Raw genomic sequence first — 22,698 nt, 5'->3', positions numbered from 1 at the left:
ACTGGGATTTCATGGTGGTGATAAGCTCGATGAACTGTTCGTCTTCTTTCGCTGATCCGGCAAGCCCAAGAACAAGCACCTGCACAAGGCAGAAGAATGGCTTGTTAGGCCACATGCTCGTTCCAAGTCCACCGTGCCCACCGTGTGATTGGCTGGTGGACTAACACAACCCTGCACGGTTTGTGGGCCTTGGTTGCCAATGCTGTTTTTTTAAATTGTATCCTACAATAGCAGAAATGATTAAGTTTTCCAAAGCTAACATGAGCCAAATGCACAATATTTTAGTATAACGGCTTACTACTTCAATTTTCTTTACGAATGACAATGTAATTGCACTATTACAACATGTTAGAATAAACCAACTTGCTTATAAATCCACGTGCGTATCATTATCCGATATTCACTTCGATATTCAACTCTAAGTATTCATATTCGATTTGTATCTGAAAATTTTGATATTCGCACACCCCTAAATTTAAAGGAACAAAGGTATTGGCTAGTTTGCAGAATATAATGTAAAAATCTCCTGGCACCCTAATGGCTTAAATATCAGAGAGTGCTTTGAAATGTATGATGCCTCACTTATGTACCAGCATAAAGATATTTGCCCAAAATTCAAGAATGTCTTGTTGGCCTTTATTTTCCCCATAATAAATATCCCCTTTCTACCAAATGGATGAAAATAGAGTTTTGAAATAATACTTTATATTAGACCCTTGTCCATTGGCAGCATCGTTTTGTAATGCTGCAAAGCTTCCTTCTAAATATAAATCTAGAAAATGGTATAACTGCTTAAGTATTTTTGGTTCTCTCTTCCAACAACAAATTTGCATAAGTAGATTATTATGAATTGCAGAGCTAAACAAGGTCCATAGTCAAAATGGGACCACTCGCAAGCTACTTTTCCCTCCTTCAGTAGATGGTATATTACTATCCACCCTATTGTATATGTTTGAATGTGTCATTGAAAAGTATGCCACCTGCCGTGGTGGCGTAGTGGCTATGGCATTGTGCTACTAAGCCCGGGGGTGCAGGATCGAATCCTGGCCACTGTGGCCGCATTTCGTTGGGGGTTGAATGCAAAGATGCCCGTGTACCGTGCACAGGGTGCACATTGAAGTGGTCTGAATTAATTGGGAGTCTCTCACTGCACTGTGCCTCATAATCAAATTGTGGTTTTGGCACGTAAAACCCCAGAATTTAATTTCCATTTTCTGTGTCACAGGCCCACAACCATGAGCATAGAATCAAGGCAGGCGACGGCATTGCAGCTGTTGCCTGGATGATCATCTTTGGCGACGGCATGCACAACTTCATCGATGGCCTTTCCATCGGGGCAGCATTCTCCGAGAGCCTTCTGGCTGGAGCCAGTATTTCAGTTGCCGTGGTGTGCGAGGAGTTCCCACATGAACTGGGTATGTGCTGGTACTTATGCCACTGACAACTCTGGCACAGCCGAGTTAAGCTTAGCTGTGCCACTGTTGCATAGCTAAGGTGAACTGTTGCACATCAACGTGGCACATCATGGCACTACGTGCCATTATTACCGTTCAGATGGCTTGCAGAATGCAGGCTGTTTATAGCGAGCAGTGAAACAGCTGGGCATTCCATTGTTCTATTTGCCTCCTCTGTAGCCGTGCAGCCATGTTCAGCTTGTCTTCATGGCTGTAGTTGTAAGACTCTGTGGCCACTGCTGATATTATCGCTGCATACTGCACCCACTGCTATATTTTATTCGGTTCCATATTATGCTTTAAACTCGTCCTTTTCACCTTATTAGCAAACTACATTCCTTACAAAACAAGAGGGCCCAAATTATTGTAGAAAATTATTTGTGATACTCAAGCATATATTACAGATATGAGTGACATTGTCATATCCCATTGTGGACAAGATAAAAAGCGCCACATAAAATTTTGAGGAACTCTTTGAGGAACTATCACACATTGTTTGGTATATTATCGGCTTTAGTGAGATTAGAAGATTAGAATAACAGCCATGCCCTCTGGTATAGAGGTCTCCCTGATAAGAAGCAATACGGGTAGGGTTCCTACTTTATAAGGACATAGCGGGCAACATTGATGAATTCTACAGCATTATTGAGGGCGTAGCTGTAGTCGCAATGAAACTTAATAAGAGGTATAGATTAAAGGTAGTACAAGCCTACGCTCCAACATCCAGTCACGACAATGAGGAAGTAGATCAGTTTTATGAAGATGTTGAATTAGCGATGAGAAAAGTGCAAACTCGATATACAGTAGCAATAGGTGACTTCAGTGCAAAAGTGGAGGAAAAGCAGGTGGGTGAACAGGCAATTGGCAACTATGGCATTTATTCTTGAAACGCTAGAGGAAAGATGCTGGTAGAATTCGCAGAAAGGAATAAGCTGAGAATAATGAACACCGTTTTCAGGAAATGTAGCAACAGAAAGTGGGCCTGGAAAAGCCCTAATGGTGAAACAAGAAATGAAATTGATTTCATACTTTCTGCTGGTCCCAGCATAGTGCAGGATGTAGAAGTGATAGGTAGGGTAAAGTGCAGTGATCATAGGTTAGTGAGGGTTAGGATTCACCTCAATTTGAACAGAGAAAGAGTAGAATTGGTCAAGGAAAAGCAGGTCAGCTTAGAGGCAGTAAGGGTATAAGCAGACAAATTTAGACTGGTACTTACAAACAAATATGCAGCCTTAAAACAAATAGATGATGATGATGACATAGAGCTAATGAATGAAACTGTAACGAGGCTGGCTTCAGAGGCAGCAATTGAAGTGGGAGGCAAGGCACCAAGGCAACCAGTAGGCAAGCTCTCCCAAGTATCAAAGGACCTAGTAAAGAAATGACAAAGAGTGAAAGTTTCCAACTCAGGAAATAAGATAGAACGTATAATGGTTTCCAGCAAGTACGGACGCGAGCACAAGAAGTAGAAATAGACAGGACAATGCTGGACTTACAACTGAAGTTTATTGTGAAAACATTCCACAAATCTCCCAAATCGTCTTACTCCAAATTAATAAAACGTGGCATAGTCTACTTGTGCTTGACGAATGCTCTAAGAAGAGTTGCACCCACTCAATGCAGCAGAGTTTTGAAGCCAAGAAGGCAAGATTAATGTCAGCAGGGTACCCGGTCTCACTTTTGATGGCTGTGTCAGAATTCTTGTTTAAAAAGTACACAAAAAAGAAAACCGTGGAAACCGCGGACGACAATGATTCTTCAAAAGGAAAAAAAGGTCGTAGTGATGCCGTATTTGCATTGTCTTGTCTCATAATCTTAAGAGGGTGGCCACTGGGAAGGGCGTCACACTCGTGTATTTGGCGCCGAGCAAACTGGTTAGGCTGTGTAAAAGCATCACAGGAGAGAAGAAAGATGCGACTAATGGCTGTAGAAAAAAAGCACACCACTTTTTTTCACAAAAACTGTGCATGTTCAGTTGTGTATCGCATACCTCTCCCATGCAGGCTGTCCTATATCGGCCAGACAGGTCGTTGCATTAATGACCGCATGCGTGAGCATCTCTATTTGCTACCTACAGGTACAGGAGGGAACTTGCCATTGCATTGCAAAAAGCACGAATGCCGACCAGTTTTTGATAGTGTATCGATTGTGGGGAGAGAGCGCAGCAAACTAGAAGGAGAAATTAGCAGAGCGTTCCAAATGAAAAAGTTGGGCGCGTATACATGTGTGAGTGAACCTTCGGTTCATATCAACGATAAAGAACTGCAATTTCTAAATTTATCATGTTAATCCACGTGTTGTTGCCTTTGTCAAGAAGGGGTGTGACTACGCTTTTGTGTACGTGTAGAACTTTTGCTGATAATTGACTACAAACCTTCTTATTGTTCTTGGTTGTATGCGCATGCATGGCGGAGATTTGTGGAATGCTTTCACAATAAACTTCAGTTGTAAGTCGAGCGTTGTCCTGTCTGTTTCTACTTCTTGTGCTCGTGTCCGTACTTGCTGGAAACCATTATACGTTCACCATGCACCAACTGGCCCAGCAAACTACCCTACTAAAGATAAGATAGAATTTGCAGAATTGTCAAAACTGATCAACAAGGCGAAAATAAGTGATATTCGAAACTATTTAACATGAGAAAGACTGAAAAAGCCGTAAAAATGGATGCAGCCTGAAAACAGTGTGAAGGAAACTTGGCATAGGACAAACTAAGGTGTATGCACTGAAAGATAAGCAGAGTAATATCATCAGCAATCTCGAAGGTATTATAAAAGTAGCGGAAGAATTCTATACTGCCCTGTACAGTACCCAGAAGACTCAGGAATACTCCATTTGAAACAATAATGAACAGTATACAGAAACTCCTCCTATAACTAGAGATGAGGTCAGAAAGGCCTTGCAAAACATGAAACGGGGAAAAGCGACAGGAGAAGATGGAAAAACAGTCCATTTAATCAAAGATGGAGGAGACATAATACTAGAAAAACTGGCTGCTCTCTATACAAAGTGTCTATCGACTGCAAAGGTCCCAGAAAACTGGAAGAATGCAAACATTATACTATGCCAAAAAAAGGGAGACGTTAAAGAAGCGAGAAATTATAGGCCCATTAGTTTACTCCCAGTATTATATAAAATATTTACCAAAATAATCTCCAATAGAATAAGGGCAACACAGCACGAACCGAAAGGCAAAACTTTTAAATTCACACAGTCCATCTGGCGTCACAAAAGCAGTTTTCATACGGTCTCTCAGGTCTACCTCGATTTGCCAATATCCACTTTTCAAGATGCTTCTTCAATATAATAAGGGAACACTGGAATTTAGTCAACCAAGGGAACAGGCTGGTTTCAGCAAGGGATGCTCTGCAATGGATCGCATTCATGCCAATAATCAGGTTTTCGAGAAATCCGCATAGTACAATAAGTCTCTCTATATGGCTTTCATAGATTACAAAAAAGCATTTGATTCAGTAGAAATACCAGCAGTCATAGAGGCATTGCGTAATCAAGGAGTACAGACCGCTTATGTAAATACCCTGGAAAATATCTACAGAGATTCCACTACACACATTAATTCTACCCTTAATTCCCTCAAGAAAATTAATTAATTCTACACAAGACACAATTCTACACAATCCCTTAATTCTGCACAAGAAAAATAGGAAGATACCTATAAAGAAAGGGGTCAGACAGGGAGACACCAACTAGTTCCGTACTGTTACGTTTCGCCTACGACGCGCGTTAAAGCCAGCGCGGATGCAACGTACGCCGGAGCTTCGTTCAAAGCGGCGGACATTTTGGCCCGTTCGGAGCGGCCGCGACGCATCCCCGCCGAGCGCGTCCCGGCATGTTCAGTGCCACGTGTCTGTGTGTGTGCGTGTGTGTGTGTGTGCCCACGCTTGTCAAAGCGCGGCAGCCGGGGAGAGGAGCTCCCCCAGTGTGAAGCGAGGAGGTCTGACCGGCGCCGGCCCGGCTGATGCGTCACCTCCTTGTCTCTACATGTCTCTCAGTCCGTCCGTGCCTTGCTGTCACGTGGTGTCATCTCGTGACCTTCCTTCTTGCCCGCGACGCCAAGAGTATAAGAGCAGCTGCCCCCGGACGCCAGGAGAGAGGCCCTGATTTCTTCTGTTGAGTAACGTGCTCTCCCGTCTCTCTACTTCGGTCGACCTGACCGCCCGCTCTTTGCGATGCTAGAATAAACAAGTTGTTCTGTTAGCAGTCGACTCATGCTTTGCTGGGACCTTCGGATGCTTCCAGTGTGCCCCAGGCCGCCAGGCCAACGCTACCCTTGGGGCTTGCGACCCATTTGCAACAACGGGTGTCAGCACTGAGGTTCCAACAGCTGGTGGCAGCGCTGAGGTTCTAACAGCCGGTGCCATCGGTGCGGTTCAAATAGTACCAACTAGCTCGCACCCAAACCCTCCTGAGTCAGACAGGGAGACACAATCTCTCCATTGCTATTCACTGTGTGCTTAGAAGAAGTATTCAAGCTATTAAACTGGGAAGACTTGGTAAGGATCGATGGTGAATATCTCGGCAACCTTCGGTTTGTCGATTACAATGTTCTATATAGCAAAAATGCAGAAGAGTTACAAAAATCATTGAGGACCTTAACAGAGTGTAAGAGGGGGGTTGAAGAATAATATGCAGAAGACAAGGATAATGATGAAAGCCGGGCAGGGGAACAAGAGTTCAGTGTCGCCAGTCAGCCTGTAGAATCTGTAAAGGAATACGTTTACCTAGGTCAATTAATCACAGGGAACACTGACCATGAGAAGGAAATTCATAGAAGAATAAAAATGTGTTGGATTGCATACGGCAGACATTGTGAGCTCCTGACTGGAAGCTTGCCATTGTAATGAAGAAGAAGAGTAGAATAACAAGGCCAGCCAGATTGTCTCTTCCATGACTGCTGTGCAACCAGTAGGCCAGCCGAATCGCCAGTGCTTAGCACGAGTGTGAGCCGTTCGGACAACCAGCTGTTTCTGCTCTGCGTCACCTGCCTTCTCGGCTACGAACAGACATTACTCTCGGAAATGTTCAGTACACTCATTACAATTGGTGGAGGTGCGGGGTATTCAAGAACATCTACATCCTGGAACTCCGGTCTCGGACTCTGCCTCCCGTCCTGACTCTTCCCAGCCGACGTCGCCGCCACCCCCCATTGCCTGCTCTGGCGCTGTCCTACAATGCCATCCAGCGGTTTTCAGCGGTACGGATGAACAGGACGTCAATGAGTGGCTGCCTACGTACGAACGGGTGAGCTTGCAGAATCGATGGGATGATACCGCCAAGTTAGATGCCGTCATATTCTACCTTGCGGGAGTGGCTCACCTGTGGTTCAAAAATCACGAAGACGACTTTCAGTCCTGGTCCGCGTGCAAGACCAGTTTTGCTGCAGTTTTCAGTCGCCCTGCCGTCCACAAGTTGCGCGCCGAGCAGCGGTTACGAGAGTGAGCGCAACAACCCGGTGAAACATACATCTGTTATATCGAAGAGGTTCACGACCTATGCAAACGTGTGGATGCTTCTATGCCCGAAAATAACAAATTGAAGCACATATTGAAGGGCATTGCCGATGACATTTTTCAAATGTTGATCGCCAAGAGTCCGCGCACCGTAGCAGAGCTCATAAACTTGTGCCAAAGCTACGACGAGTTGAGGCAGCGTGAGTTGACCAGGCGCCCCTCAGTGGCTGATGAGGCCCTCTCTTCCATGACAGCCTTCTCTGATCGCTCCCCCTTGCTCACACAAATCCAAGCTTTCGTGCGGGCGGAAGTTGCACGTCAGCTTTCTCTGCTACCCTTCGCTGAGCTACCCCAACAGCAGCCACTGCCGCAACAGCCTCCTACACAGCTCACTCCTACACTCCAAGTTGGAGGCTCGCTCCTATGCACCAAGTTGCTGAGGCTCTACCAATGCAGCATCAGCAGTACCCTGTCGCCATGCCACTTACTTACGCATCCGTTGCCGCGCAGCCTCCTCATCAACCACTCGTTGCGCTACATCCTCGGCCGCTACCACCCGTTCATCGACCTGTTCGTGCCTTTACTAATCCTTGGCGCATGCAAGGCAACAGGCCCATATGTTATGGCTGCGGTATTCCCGGCCATGTGGTACGACTCTGTCGCCGCCGCATGCTGCACTCTGATGAGTTTGTGCAGTCGCCTCCCTACGCCGACGTGCAGCCTTTTCACGACACTTATTTTAGTCGGCAGTCCAACAGGCCACCAGCCGAGCGCCCGGTTCTTATACGTCGTTCACCTTCGCTGCGTCGCCGCTCGTTGTCCCCCATGCGTCGGCGCCCTTCACCCACAGTATATTTTCTTTACCTTCTTCTTTTTACTTTCGTGAGCACCGAGTGCCTCCAAGCTGGCGTAACCAGCTTACTTGGTAGAGAAAACTTTGCTTCAGCTGTCGTCGTTTCTCCTCTTCCATCAGAGATGGGACGCCATAGACGTTGCACTTGGAGAATAGACTTTATGTACACATTATATACATTGACAGCTATTTACAGTGGGTCTGACGTATCAACTCGACATAGCCGATAGTACATAGCACCGTTCGTACGTCAAGACCCTTGGGTTACACTGGGACCGGCGCCTTAACTCGGCAGAGCCGAAAGTGCAGAGCACCTTTCTTGCGCCCGGAACCCCCGTGAGAGGTCGGGAGCCAGGTTTTAAACCTTCGGTTGCCCCTCCCGAATCCCCTCACGGCAAATCACGACACCCCAGTGACCTGATTGGGTCAACTGGGCTGTCACTCATTGGGCACTCTCTCTCTCACCCTCTTTCTGCGTTCCTCAGAACATTCAGAGAGATAGAGGGAGAGAAAGTAACCACCAAACAACAAATAAACAAATAACATCCCAACCGTTTCACCTCCGCGACATATATGGAAAAGTCTCCCGACACTTTGAAAAACACTTACGGGGAACGGCCATCTGCGTCGCCCCGTCCTCGCGCCTTAACTAATGCCATCGCGCACTGCGTGCCGCAAAGGACACCCCCGCCGACGTGCGCCCGCCGATTCACAATGCCGTCTTGTGCATTGTTCGTCTCGTCCGGCGGGCCCGTAAAGCTAAGTGCACCGATGGATTTGTCTCGGTGGCGCCAGCCTACCTTCCAAGAGACTGCGCGTCGGGTCACCGATCCCTCGGGTTTTAAGCTGCCGCTTTGTACCCCCCCGGCATGACCATTGACGCCCTAACAACGCTTTGCCCGCACGCGTGACAGGTTAAAATGTCCCGACGCGTCGGCGCGGGCTATCTGCCGTCAAAGAGCGTCTCCCGACTCATTACCAAAGCGCCCGGCTGGCTTTACTCTCGGCTAAGCCCGAAAACGGCGACCCCCCCACAATTCTAGGAAGGGAAATGACCTCTCAGCGTCCATGCGGTTTGGCAACATCCTTTACACCCACGCATGAGGAAAACTAAGTGCCGCAGTTCAGGAGGCAAGAACTGCATCGCCATCGATCTGTGCAAGTCCTTCATTGTCGCCTTCGAACGTTGTCGACCTTACCGTTGACGGCGTCCCTATCGTTGCGCTAATTGATACTAAAGCAGCCGTGTCTGTCCTAAACGAACGCCTCTCTCGTGCTTTACGAAAAGTTACGACGCCACTTTCTGGGTTTTCTCTTCGCACAGCAAGCGCCCAGCCAGTTCAGCCTTCAGCAGCATGCACAGCTAGAGTTGTTATTCAGGGCGTTCTCTATATTGTGGAGTTTGTGGTTCTGCAGTCCTGTTCTCACGACGTGATACTTGGGTGGGACTTTCTTTCGCGAAATAACGCCGTCATCAATTGTGCACGTGCTGAAGTCAAATTATTGCCTCTGTGTGACCTGCCCCTCGTAGGCGCCACTTCTCTTCCCGCTAAGCTAGTTCTTCGGGAAGACATGGCCATACCGCTGTACTCGTCTGCCGTTGTTCCCGTCTTCTGTAGTGCTGTCTCTGAAGGCGCTGTCCTCTTCACTCCTTCAGAACTCTTCATGACCCGCAAAGATGTTCCCCTCCGTTTCGCCACGCTTGACATTTCAGCCGGTTTCAGCGCCACTGTTGTCTGCACTCCGCTTCCTACAGCCCTGATAGCTCCTTGCGACGAAGCACTTGGCCATGTTCAGCCTCTTGATGACATGTTTATAACCGACGTGCTGGATGCATCGTATGCAGAGCTCACTGACTTCTGTGCACTTTCCACTTCTGCTTCGCCATCACCTGACTTATTCACACCTTTCATTGCCGATGACCTTACTTCCGAGCAGCGCTCCCAGCTTCTTCACCTACTTGCCCAGTTGCACTCTTCTTTTAATGTCGCTCAGCCTACTCTGGGTCGCTCTTCAACTGTCAGTTACCACATCGACACTGGCTTCAATGCGCCATTGCGGCAGCGCCCGTACCGCATATCCGCCAAGGAGCGTCAGGTGATCAGTGAGCACGTGGACGACATGCTTCAGCGCGGCGTCATTCGACCTTCCAATATCCTGTGGGCATCACCGGTGGTTCTCGTCACAAAAAAAGATGGTTCCACTCAGTTCTGCGTCGATTATCGCCGTCTTAATAAGATAATGCGCAAAGACGTCTACCCTCTACCGCGCATTGACGACGCTATGGAAAGCTTGCAAGGTGCTAAATTCTTCTCTTCGTTGGATTTGCGCTCGGGCTACTGGCAGGTTCCGGTGTCGCAGTTGATCGCCCTAAAACTGCATTCATTGCGCCAGATGATTTATACGAATTTAATGGGGTGCCATTTGGCCTATGCAATGTGCCTGCTACATTTGAACGAATGATAGACAATATCTTGCGTGGCCTAAAATGGAGCACGTGTTTGTGCTACCTTGACGACATCGTTGTGTTCGCCCCTGATTTCAGCACGCATCTTCTTCGCCTTAGGCAAGTGCTTACATCCTTGACCAATGCAGGCTTGCAACTGAACCTGAAAAAGTGCCAGTTCGCCGCGCGCAAGCTCATGATTCTAGGTCACATCGTATCGCAAGACGGCATTTGCCCCGACCCATAAAAACTTCGCGCTTTGGCAGAGTTTCCGAAACCTAAGACACCCAAAAAACTCCGTGCCTTCATCGGCCTCTGTTCTTACTTCAGACGCTTTGTTCGCAATTTTGCCTCTATAATATCACCTCTGACATAACTCTTAAGTGGCGCCAACGACCTATCCTCCTGGTCTCCTGCATGCGACACCGCGTTCGTGATTTTACGCCGTCTCCTGACATGTCCGCCTATACTGCGACACTACGACCCCACCGCCTCAACTCAAGTGCATACCGATGCCAGTGGTATTGGCCTTGGCGCTGTCCTTGCACAGCGCAAGTCGGGCTACTCCAAGTACGTCGTTGCTTATGCCAGTCGTGCGCTGACGAAAGCGGAACGCAATTACAGCATCACAGAAAAAGAATGCCTGGCCATCGTTTGGGCACTTGGGAAGTTTTGCCCTTATTTATATGGTAGGCCTTTCGATGTGGTTACTTACCATCACGCCCTTTGTTGGTTATCCTCTTTAAAAGACCTGTCTGGACGCCTTGCCCGCTGGGCTCTGCGCATTCAAGAATACGACATACACGTCATATACCGCTCAGGTCGCAAGCACACTGACGATGACGCTCTGTCCTGCTCTCCGCTGCCAGCTGACACGGCCTCCCTCTCCACCATTAAGGCAGTATCTTCGGTCGACATCAACACCTTTGCATCAGGACAGCGCAAGGATACTTGGGTGGCCTAACTTTTGGATCTCTTTTCTGGCTCACCTGCATCTCCCATCTCACGCTCCCTGCGTCGCCAGGCTGTCCATTTTGCTGTCCGGGATAATCTCTTGTATCGACGCAACTACCAGCCCGATGGTCACAAGTGGCTCCTGGTTATCCCTAGAACTTTGTGTTCCGACATGTGCGCGTCTTTCCATACTGACCCACAATGTGTACACACAGGCATTTTAGAGACGTATGAGCGCCTGCGGTAACGTTACTACTGGCGAGGAATGTTTACTTTTGTCCAAAAGTTTGTCCGCTCGTGCCCGCAGTGCCAACGCCGCAAATCTCTGCCTCATCCGGCCCACGGTTTATTACAGCCGCTTCCGTGCCCTGCTCGTGCCTTCAACCGTGTGGGAATCGACCTGTACGGGCTGCTTCCGCTAACACCCGCTGGAAAATGATGGATTATTGTCGCAGTTGATCACCTTACACGCTATGCTGAAACCGCTGCTCTACCTGCAGCAACCGCTAGTGACGTTGCATCCTTTCTGCTCCATCGTTTCATTCTTTGTCATGGCCCACCTCAGAAGCTGCTGAGTGATTGAGGCCGTGTGTTTCTGTCGCAGGTGATTGAAGCTCTGCTTGCTCAATGCCGCATAGTGCACCGGACCACCACAGCGTACCATCCTCAAACTAACGAGCTTACAGAGTGTTTCAATCGCACCCTTGGTGATATGCTCGCCATGTACGTTTCATCGGAGCATACAAACTGAGACGTCATCCTCCCATTTGTCACATACGCACATAATACAGCTACACAAATTACTATGGGATTTTCTCCATACTTTATTCTCTACGGTCGCGATCCTTCCCATACCATCGATATGGTTTCGCCTTATACACCAGACACGTCAGAGTGTGCTCCTGTTTCAGCCGTCGCCCGATACGCCGAGGAATGCTGTCAATTAGCCCGAAAGTTCACCTCTGCCGACCAACAACGACAAAAAGCCAATTGTGATGGTGACGCTACGAATCCGAACTTCGCTCCAGGCACACTTGTCTTGTTGTCCGTGCCTTCTACCACGCCTGGACTTTCGACAAAACTTCTCTCGCAGTATCATGGACCATACCGCACCGTCGAACGCACCTCTCTGGTCAACTATGTCATAGAGCCGCTTACATTGACATCCGACAAGCACCGCCATGGACGGGATGTTGTTCGCGTTCGCCGCCTAAAACAATTTTATGACCCGCTCATCTCCACGTCATAAGTCGCCAGGATGGCTTCGCTTTTGCACCGGGGGTAATTGTTATGAAGAAGAAGAGCACAAGAACAAGGCCAGCCAGATCGTCTCTTCCATGCCTGTTGTGCAAGCAGTGGGCCAGCCGGATCGCCAGTGCTTAGCACGAGTGTGAGCCGTTCGGGCAACCAGCTGTTCCTGCTCTGCGTCACCTGCCTTCTCGACTACGAACAGACATTACTCTCGGAACTGTTCAGCACACCCATTACACCATTATCATTGAAAAGGAAGCTGTACAATCAGTGCATTTTACCAGTGCTGACATATGGGGCAGAAACTTGGAGACTGACAAAGAAGCTTGAGAACAAGTTAAGGACCACGCAAAGAGCGATGCAACGAAGATTGCTAGGCATAACGTTAAGAGACAGAAAGAGGGTGGTTTGGATCAGAGAGCAAACGAGTGTAGACGAGAGTGTTCTAATTGACATTAAGAGAAAGAAATGGTGCTGGGCAAGTCATGTAATGCACAGATTAGATAATCGTTGGACCAGTAGGGTGGTGGCAGAATGGGTATTAAAAGAAGGGAAGCGCAGTAGAGGACGGCAGAAGACTACTTGGTGTGACGAAATGAGGAAATCTACGAGTGCTAGTTGGAATTGGTTGGCGCAGGACAGGGGTAATTCGAGATCGCAGGGAGAGCTCTTCGTCATGCAGTGGACATAAATATGATGATGATGATGATGAATATTTTTGATATGACATACCAAAACCTTACAAGGTATACACAGAAGCGCTAATCACACCTGCCAAGCATTTATTTATAATATTAATTTCTATAACTAAGCTCACTTAGCGTTCACTTGACCTATCACAGCCTTTTGTTTCTTCAATTGGCGGTTGATCTATGAACTGAGTAACCTTACCAAACATATGACATAAATTACTTGCGACAATAGGTTTGCAAATTTTCTTTAATGCAACATGAATAAAAAAGTAGGGATGCAGTAGCTTTGTGTAAGGTATTGAATATTGCAGTTTTGCATATGTGTGTAATTTGCCTTGTGTTATCTTTTTTCCTGTAGTACAGGATTTCATGCACTTCATTATTATACCTTGTCTTTTTTTCTGTCTGTGTTTCTTCGTTCCTTCCTTCGTGATGGCATTTGTTTAGTTGACTTTTCTATGCTTCACTGAATTTATGGCTCGTTTAAATGAGCAATTGCTTTGTTCTTATTCACTGGTTATCGCCAAGTTTCTTTTACCGTGGCAACAGTTGAAGCTACAAGCTGCCATGTAGGTCTGTCCATCTTCTCTGTTGTCAGCGTCAACTTTTGGTGGCCGCTTTCAATGGGGTGGGAATGCCATGTTTTTCTTTTTGTGCATTAAAGAACCCCGTGCAGCGTACAGTGGTAACCCTCCACTGTGGCCTCAGAAGCCCACTGTGCAGCATCTCCCCAGCAGCGGTGGGAACCATTGTCACTGTGTATTGAAAAAATCATGGCCTTGTAGCAGTATGCTCTTGGGAGCCACATTGCACAATTTTGGCACAAGACCTCACGCAAGTTTGTGTTGGGTTCTCTGAGAGTGATGGTGTCTGTGCATGTGTATTTTGGAGGCCACAGAGACGATACTGCAGTAAACGAAGACAATGTGTGCATTGAAGAGAGGTTGTTTTTAGCTAGAGTTGATGATTACTCGCTCTCCCGCTGCCGCTTCTTCTGTTGCAAAATCAAATTTCCATCACACCTAGGCTTTACTTTATTGACCTCCAACCTCTTGTTGTTTTAATAAAACATGTTGTTGGGCTAGTTGGCACATGCTTTATACACCAAAAAGACGCGAAATACCAAGGAAAGAACAGGAAAAAGGAAGGGGTAACTATTCTTTATTGTTAGAAAACAGCCTGATATATAGCCAGCCACACATATGTGAGAAGGTTCTGTGCATAATACCACGGTAGATCGGTCAATTTCAAAACGTGCTAGTTTAGAAAGCATCTAAAAAATTCAAACTTGGCCAGGTGCAACACCACAGACGTAATGCTAATACAGATATTTTTCTTTCTTCTTATGTAATATGCCTCCAACATTTATCGTGCCAGCACCTTGTTGTTTTTTGCGTTTCAGTTGGTTGTCAGTGCATCCTGTCAGCACCCCACAAGTTCACATTCATGCAAAGGTTCTGCTGCTAGTGGTGCTGATTGTGGTGTGCTCTTTTCGTGCTGCACATTCTATGCACTTTGTGTCTCCTAGCGTTTACTTCCTTCTTTCTTTCTATGCGAGTGTGTTATACCTCTTCCTGGGTGGTTACTCATGATGAGTATGACTATGTTCTGAGGCCTCAACTGTGAGAGCCTGCTGTGTTCACAGTAAATGAGTTCAGAACTGGCTGAATTGCTGCAACCTGCTGATTGTTTATGTTGTTTTGCTTTCCTATGCAGTGTCGTGAGCAAAGATAAACAAGAACATGAGAAAGGCTCACTATGCTCTTTGATTTCAGCTGCGCTTGATGTGACAAACCTTGATCTAGCTGAGCATTCGGTTCAGGTGTTATTGGTTAGTACAGTGCAGTTGGTGCAGTGAACCATGAGTCAATTGCACTGGCCTTATTATGTTTTATTTGATAGCTTAATTTCACACAGCACTGTCAGCTTACTGATGTGGTACAGGTAAAGCCCCTTAAACTTTGTAAAGTAGCGACACTCTCCTCTTCCGCCTTCGCTCATTCTCGTTTCTCCTCTCTTTTACACTCCCTCCCCGACCGTGGCGCCGCCTACACCGCTCAAGCATAGCGGATAGCCTTTTGCAGAATGAATGCACGCATAGCAAGGTAGTGCTCTTTTAGCATTCGCATTGGCTTTCTAGCTCCAAGTAACTTCATGTACAGTATAGAATTTCTATACGGACGGTTATACAAATTCAGTGACGGCAGCTTTTTTTCCCTGTTCTGATAATTAATTTTTGAAAAATATCTGATTGAGTGCTAATGCTGTGCCATGACGACTCCGAACGTATCGCATGCGCTACAATTAGATACGCAACATTTGTCTAGTGAGTGTTGCAAGATGCTGTTGCAAATGGTTCTAAATAGCACATTTAAAATAGCACATTTACATAGCACATTTACGATAGAATGCCAACATCCTGACCTCCAGCAAGCCCTCAGTAGCCTAAATAATCCGCGACACTCTTACCATGTGGGTTCGCGGTACATACGAGCTATGATGTACAAAGGCCGACAGAGGCACGAACGATCGCTGCTCTGAAGGTTCGAAAGAGTATTACAAGCTACAGCGCCACCAACGTGTGTGCTTGCCAATCTTCCAAGTAAGCGCAAAGGCTCAGAGGTGGGCGATGGTGCTATTATGTTTCTCGTGCCTCAAAGTCTACAGAAATGTGCGCAGCCGATCATCGAGTCGGGATTCTGCATATATGGAAAATGAAATCTGTTTTTGAGTATTCATTTGCGAAGCGTTAATGCGATAACAGTGCTTCATTCAGGCTTAAACAAGTGCGTTATTTTTTTTTTCAGGTTAGGGAATCGTCACAAATTACATTTCATCGTGCCTCAGCTCATCCGTTCACAAAGTGACTTACTTGTTGCAAACTGAGTTGCACTAAGGTGCATGCATTGAGGACGGTTGCACTCATTCCGAAATTGCATTTGCGAGATACGACTTTAGTGAAGTGATGCTCGTGCAAAGAATTGCCACGCTATGACGTGGCCGAAATTGTGGTAAGTGCAATTATGCAGTCATTCAATTGAGGCACCATATGTTGTCTCATTACGTGTGTCTCTGAGACATAGTGGTAGAACGAGCTAATAGTTGAACAAACGAGTAAGCGAACGACTAAACGATTGAGCAAACTACGACTAAACCAGCCAGTGAACGAGCGGGCGATCGCACGTTTTGTTTGCGAGTGCTCCACCTCTGCATCTTAGCCTACACATGCTTTAAAGCTCACACGAATTTATATGTGCATCTCAAAGACTTGTGATGCTGTCGTTCGGTGACGAACGTGGTTTCGGGAGAGCACACACACTTTTCCTTTGTATCGCAAATCAACCAGGCGATTGCCAATGAACACGAACAAAAGAGGCAAACAAAGCTATTCACTCTAAAGAAGGCTAGTTAGTAACCACAAAATGCATAGAGTTGCTTTCCTAAGATGAGTTTTCACGCTTGAGCCTCAAATTTTGTCAAAAGGAATGCGCAGAATCCTAAAAGTTCGTAATAATGTTTTTGCACGCAGTCTAGTGTTCCCGCGAATTCAAGCCTGTTGGCATACAATATGATTAAGCGCACCAAATATGACCGTACTATTTATATAAACAAAGTGCATGTCGCGTGGGACTATACTATGAGAGGCTGGTAACCACCTCATATAGTCGTGTGGAGAATGTTGGTCTGAAGTTCTCTCTCCCAATTCGATGAAACCATGTTTTTCTTCCTAACCCGTAGCACATACTCGATGGTATCGAGAAGAGCTTCTTGTCTTTGCTGAAACTATTTTGGCATATGAAGACGCAGCAGGTTATGATGATAGAAAATGCCATGAAGTGCCATTGCACTTGCCATAAAAGTTTAAGGCAATCGCAAACCAAAACAACATAGCAGAGCAACGGCACCAACATGTGCTCCTCACCAATCCGTAGACACTTGTCAAGCGAAAATGGCGCTGAAGCACGACTAAACAAACGAAGCAAACTCGAAGGCCCACGTGATGCCATTAGGCCAATGGCGACGCGGCTTCGGCCTCGACCAGAGCGCGCGAGGAGGGGGCGGAATTCTTCAAAGCGTGGCGCTACCTTACGAAGTTTAAGGGGCTTTAGGTACAGACAATACTACCTTCTCCACTTGGCAGCTGAAAGAAAGCAAAAGGGTGGTTTTGCAGGAGTTGTTCATGGGAAACAGCCTTGTTTACAACACTCCTTGCAATCAACATGATCTGATATGATAGGTGGGAGCTGGCTAGCGGCATCTCCCACTGCTCCTTGGAGGGGGGGGCGGGGGCAACTAAGCTTGCCTGCGGATTTTGCTTGCCCAATTTGACCTGCTGGCTGCCTGCATGTGTTGTCATTGTAAAACTCTTGTTAGAAGTACTGTTCTGTCATCACATTATGGGAATAATATACCTGTCATAGTAAATGCTTTGTATCCCAGCAACAACATATGTTGGCATAACCAAGTGCTGTACCACAGCTCTTGCTACATTGGCGCTTTGATAAAGCTCATACACATGGCAGAGCCTAGAGACGTGTCATGAAACCAGAGGGGGGGGGGGGAATCTGCCATGAAACACATATCCCAGCGTGATGATATTTTTTTCGTCTTACTTTTCACTCATTCAACAAATGTTTGTCTACTGTGCCCATTTCTCCAAGAAAGTAGCTTTCAAGGATGCTTTTGCACTGCAAGATAAATGTGTGGCAGCAGTTTTTTGTAGCGTACTGAACCAAGGAGGTCAAAGATATGATGCCGCTAGGAAGCTCGGCGTATCTCAGGATTGAAGGGAAAAACCAGTCGCACAAGACAAAGGACAAGAAGAGATGTTCACACCACAATGACTGGACTATCAACCGAGCTTTATTAGAAATGGCCTAGTCCCAGCAAGGCCAGCAGAGCATGTGCAACAGCAGCATCGCAAATCACAGAGCATTGAAAAGACAATATATCACGTCTAATGTGACCGACCTAAAATAGCTAATTCTTTTTCAAGTAAGCGCACTAAAGTTGTCCTAATGCAGTCGTCACCTAATAACCTGATGTAGTACACTTCCAGGATTTCTCGCTTTTCTTTGCCCTTGCCTCTACCGATAAATGCCCCTACGATAGATGTGATATCTGGTCTTTTCAATGCTCTGTGATTAGCGATGTTGCTGTTGCACATGCTCTGCTGGCCTTGCTGGGACTATGCCGCTTCTAATAAAGCTCAGTTGATAGTCCAGTCGTTGTGGTGTGAACATCTCTTCTTGTCCTTTGTCTTGTGTGATAGGTTTTTTCCTTCAACTATGTACCAACTGGCCTGGATGTCAACCCTTTTATGTCCCAGAACTCACAATTGTGATATAGCTTGTCCTGTTGTGCAAAATAAAAATAAACTAAGAACAACAAATGCCGGAAATTGAAATGGCAAGGATCTTCTATCTATCAATGGAAAAATGACACTGCCATAGTCGTACACTTATGGTATGACAATACAAACATTTGGGTAGGGTCCAACGCAGATATTGCAGAACAGTCTGAAAGTGTAGTCACTATGACTGAAGAAAAAAAAAATTTTCATCCGTGAGCCTAGACATGTTTAGTCATGGTCTACAACAACAGTGTAGATAGGGTGGTCCAAGTAGGCCGACTCTGTTTTTTTTTACAGCAGTGGCTTGAAGAGGGCCATCTTGTATACAACGTAACTTGTGGGGATTGAGGTGCCTTCCCACCCCTCATCTCCCAGCTCGTCCATGTTGCTTAGCTCAATCTCCGGGAACCGCCGCTGCAGTGGCAACATGGTGGACATGACTAGAGTGCCAGAGCTAATTTTCTGCATAAGCAGAGCTTGTCCCTCTTGGTGTCCTCCGCAGGAGCGTCTGCGTCAGCAGGCGTTTGGTGTGTTGTGACACCACGTACCCGAGCACACAAGGGTGGACCCTCCCATGTGTAGCCGTGCACGGCTTAGCTGTGTCTGGGGAAAGGGGGATCCTGGGGATTGAGCCGATGCTGGGTGTTTGGACCTTCAAGGCCCCCCGGCGAAGGCAACACACCTCTCCGGCCTCTGCTTCGCATAGACAGCACCTCCAGACTGACCCATCTGGAGGAATGGCAGTTGCCTTTTCCTGTCCCTCTATTCAATCTTTTGCTTTCTCTCTCGCTGTTTCTTCTTTCCTGTCTTCTCACCACTTCTTCTCACTTCCGAATTTCTAGGTGGCAAGGGTTAACCTGGTGTATGTATCCAACCTTGGGTATTTTATATTAGGTTATAATACGACAGAAAGCTGAGCTAATTGGTAAGGATTCACTATGCAAAAAAGAGGTGAGGCGTGCAGACAGGACACAAGAGCATAGAAGTGGACAACACGAACGCCGACTATCAACTGAAGGGAGCACAGGGGCGAAAAAAGAAAGAAGACACAAAACTCATCTGCGCAAGCTCAGGAATGGTAACACCACGTGTCAGTCGGGTACACGCAAGGAGGTTAAAGAAAAACTTTTCTTTAAAGAAAAACAGTTTTTCTTTAACCTCTTTGGGTGCACGTGCCAGTCTACGTGAGAGATAACTGTTAAGGCGCTTGATCTCTTCATTATGTAAAGTAATTGAAAGCTGACTCACGCATGCACTTCCACCATTATAGATATGCCATGCCTCTACCATAAGATGCGTATCTTCATTCTTATGCCTGTACAATATCGCGCATTCATCTAACTCTGGCGTGCAGTTACAATCTTGGCAATGTAGGGAAAGATTAGATGATCCACCGGTTAACAACCTTTTATGTTGCATTAGCCTCTGATTGATACACCGTCCCGTTTGCCCTACGTAGAACTGGCCACAGCTAAGGGGAACTGATCACAGCTGCATGGCCTGCTGTGTGCACCGAGCGGAGTAGGACCACCTCACAGAGCTGACGTCTCCTCGCGGCTGCCTGTTTTGCGGCCATTTTGGGTGTTGTTTGTTGGATGCCGGTTGTCAGAGTAGCGACGCTTTAGGCCGAAGGCTTTACGAAGCTGCCTGTCGCACGTGGAGGGACACAACCCGGTGGACCGTGGCGTTGAGGTGTTGCACTTTGCGTCCCTCATTCTAGTTAGCCTCGCACGAATTGAAATTACTCGTTCGACTCAAGAAAGCGAGCTTCGTTCACGTGAACTTAGCATCTGAGTAGCTGCCCGATCTTTTGCTAGCCGAGTTGAACATCGAACCACGTGGGCGATGCACATGCAGAATTCCTCTCCCTTGCACTACTTTAGTGTTTGCCGAGTGTGTTGAGTTTACGCAGCGTGATTGGAGTCGCCCCTGGTTTGCCGTCACCTGCACATCGTCTGCGCTGCTGCCCCGGACTACGATCGAGCCACCCCGGGCGATGGTGATGCTGTGGCCAGTTCGGCGCAGCGACTTCGGCAGCCTCCTGCATCCAGCTCACAACCCTCGGCGGCGGACAAAAGAGCCGGCGGTCACCGACAGCTACGGTGGCTCTTGCCAGCAGGGCGCGTCGGCGCGAGCGACACTTGCTCGTACCGACTACTGCGTCGTCGTCTCCGGAGTCCTGGCCTGGGATCGTGTTGCCGAGTCTGCAAAGCTGCTGCTGTGACCGGCGGACGCCAGCGTTGTACCAGGGACAATGTCGGCTCGCATGCTATGGACACCGTGTGGACATTTCCTCAGTGCGGCCACTGTTGCGTGTACTATATTGTTCGCGAAGCACGGGTTAATGTTAGACCGTGTCACATGTTTCGCCGAAGAGAGAACGGGCACGATTATCGTCGCGGTTGTACGAATACGACGCGATTTTCACTGACCGTCTGGGCCGCACTACGCTAGTCAGGCACAGGATATACACGGGTGACGCTGCGCCATGGAAATGTAATCTTCGGCCGCAGACGAACTCATCGACACAGGCGTGGTGGAAAGGTCGAACAGCCCATGGGGCTTCCCGGTAGTTCTAGTCCCGAAGAAGGACGATACCTATCGCCTTTGTGTAGACTACCGCAGGCTGAATGAGGTTACGAAGAAGGAAGAAGAAGGATACGTACCCTCTACCCTCCATTTCCTCTTTAGTGTCTAACCTAGGCGGGGCGAAGTACTTTACAACGCTCGATGCTAGTCGTGGATACTTTCAGGTCGAAATGGACGAGCGTGACAAAGAGAAAACGGCTTTCACTTGTCACCGGGGCCTCTTTCAATTTAAGAGAATGTCTTTTGGTTTGGTCGGAGCTCCCGCTACATATCAAAGGTTGATGGACCGAGTGCTAGGAGACGCGAAGTGGCAACATGCCCTCGCATATCTGGACGACATAGTGGTTTATTCGAAAACATTCGAGGTGCACTTGCGCCACTTGAGAGACGTCCTAGACAGGCTGAGATCTGCGGGTGTCACGCTGAACCCGAACAAAGCTCAGATAGCTGCGAGCAGAATAGCGCTGTTGGGATTCGCGCTGTACAACGGCCGCATCCTGCCGACTAAGGATAAGCTCGAGGCTATACTGAGGTACCCGTCGCCGAAAGATATCGGCGAACTAAGGCGCTTTCTGGGATTGGTGAACTTTTATCGCCAATTCATTCCAGACTGCGCGGCAGTGCAAGCGCCTTTGACGAAGCTCTTGAGGAAAGACGAACGGTGGACTTGGGGACAAGAGCAGGAGGCGGCACTGCGGGGCCTCACGAAGGTGCTCGCTGACACGGCCGAATTGCAGCTGCCCGATTTGAATAGGGAGTTTGTGATTCAAACAGACGCAAGCGACCTAGGCTTAGGTGCAATTTTGCTTCAGGAGCACGGAGGCACTCTCCGACCAGTTGCGTTCGCGAGTCGTTCGCTGACCCTGACCGAAAGGAACTACTCGGTGACAGAGAAGGAGTGCCTCGCGATAGTTTTCGCTCTGCGAAAGTTCGACTATTACGTCCATGGAGTGGCATTCAAGATTGAGACTGACCACATGGCTCTCACTTGGTTGAGGCGCTTGAGCGAGCCGAGTGGCCGCCTGGCGCGTTGGGCACTGCTGCTGCAGCGTTACGACTTCACCGTGCGCTACCGCAAAGAAAAAAGCAATGCTGCAGCTGACGCACTTTCGCGAGCGCCAGTCCGAGGTGATGGAGAGGCCCAAGTAAGGGACGCGGAAAAACCGTCGATCCTGGGCGAGAGCGTGAACCATGTAGATGTCGGTTCCGCAGGAGTCGTCTTCAGCAGAGAGGAGCTGTTCGAGGCTCAGCAGAAGGACCCGTTTTGTCGAAAAGTGCTCGACGAGCTCTGGGAGCACGGTGGCGGGCCGCCGCACACATAGAGGCAGCTGGTATTGCTGTCGGTGCTAAGCGCTCGGGAACAGTTGGTAATGCTGTGAGCGCGCTCGATTCTTATCTGCTGAATTCCGACGGCGTCCTGCTGAGGTATATTCGCACCGAAGACGACACTAGTGAGGCGTTTAAGGTGGTGATACCGCGCGCGTTGCGAGGAGTACTGCTATGCTACTTTCACGACTCGTGCATCGCTGGGCATGCGAGCGGCCCCAAGACTTACGTTAAGTTGTGTCGTCTCGCTACGTGGCCAGGCATGAAACGGGACGTGATGCGCTACGCCCGCTCATGTCATGTGTGCCAAA

At 47.8% G+C, this 22,698-nt stretch overlaps 1 protein-coding gene across 8 annotated transcripts in view; it reads left to right on the top strand.

Annotated features, from left to right (window-relative positions):
• The window catches only part of LOC135909192 (metal cation symporter ZIP14-like), a 187,507-nt gene that overhangs the window by 95,181 nt on the left and 69,628 nt on the right, over window positions 1-22,698 (top strand). For all 8 annotated transcript variants that reach the window (XM_065441021.2, XM_065441020.2, XM_065441017.2 and 5 more), the window contains one exon: window positions 1,226-1,415. In XM_065441021.2, the coding sequence (XP_065297093.1) occupies window positions 1,226-1,415 (190 nt within the window). The remainder of the gene's footprint in view (window positions 1-1,225; window positions 1,416-22,698) is intronic.

This window comes from Dermacentor albipictus, chromosome 9 (genome assembly GCF_038994185.2).
Source record: "Dermacentor albipictus isolate Rhodes 1998 colony chromosome 9, USDA_Dalb.pri_finalv2, whole genome shotgun sequence".
NCBI classification, from domain to species: Eukaryota; Metazoa; Arthropoda; class Arachnida; order Ixodida; family Ixodidae; genus Dermacentor; species Dermacentor albipictus.
This window is presented reverse-complemented; position numbering and strand designations above follow the sequence as displayed.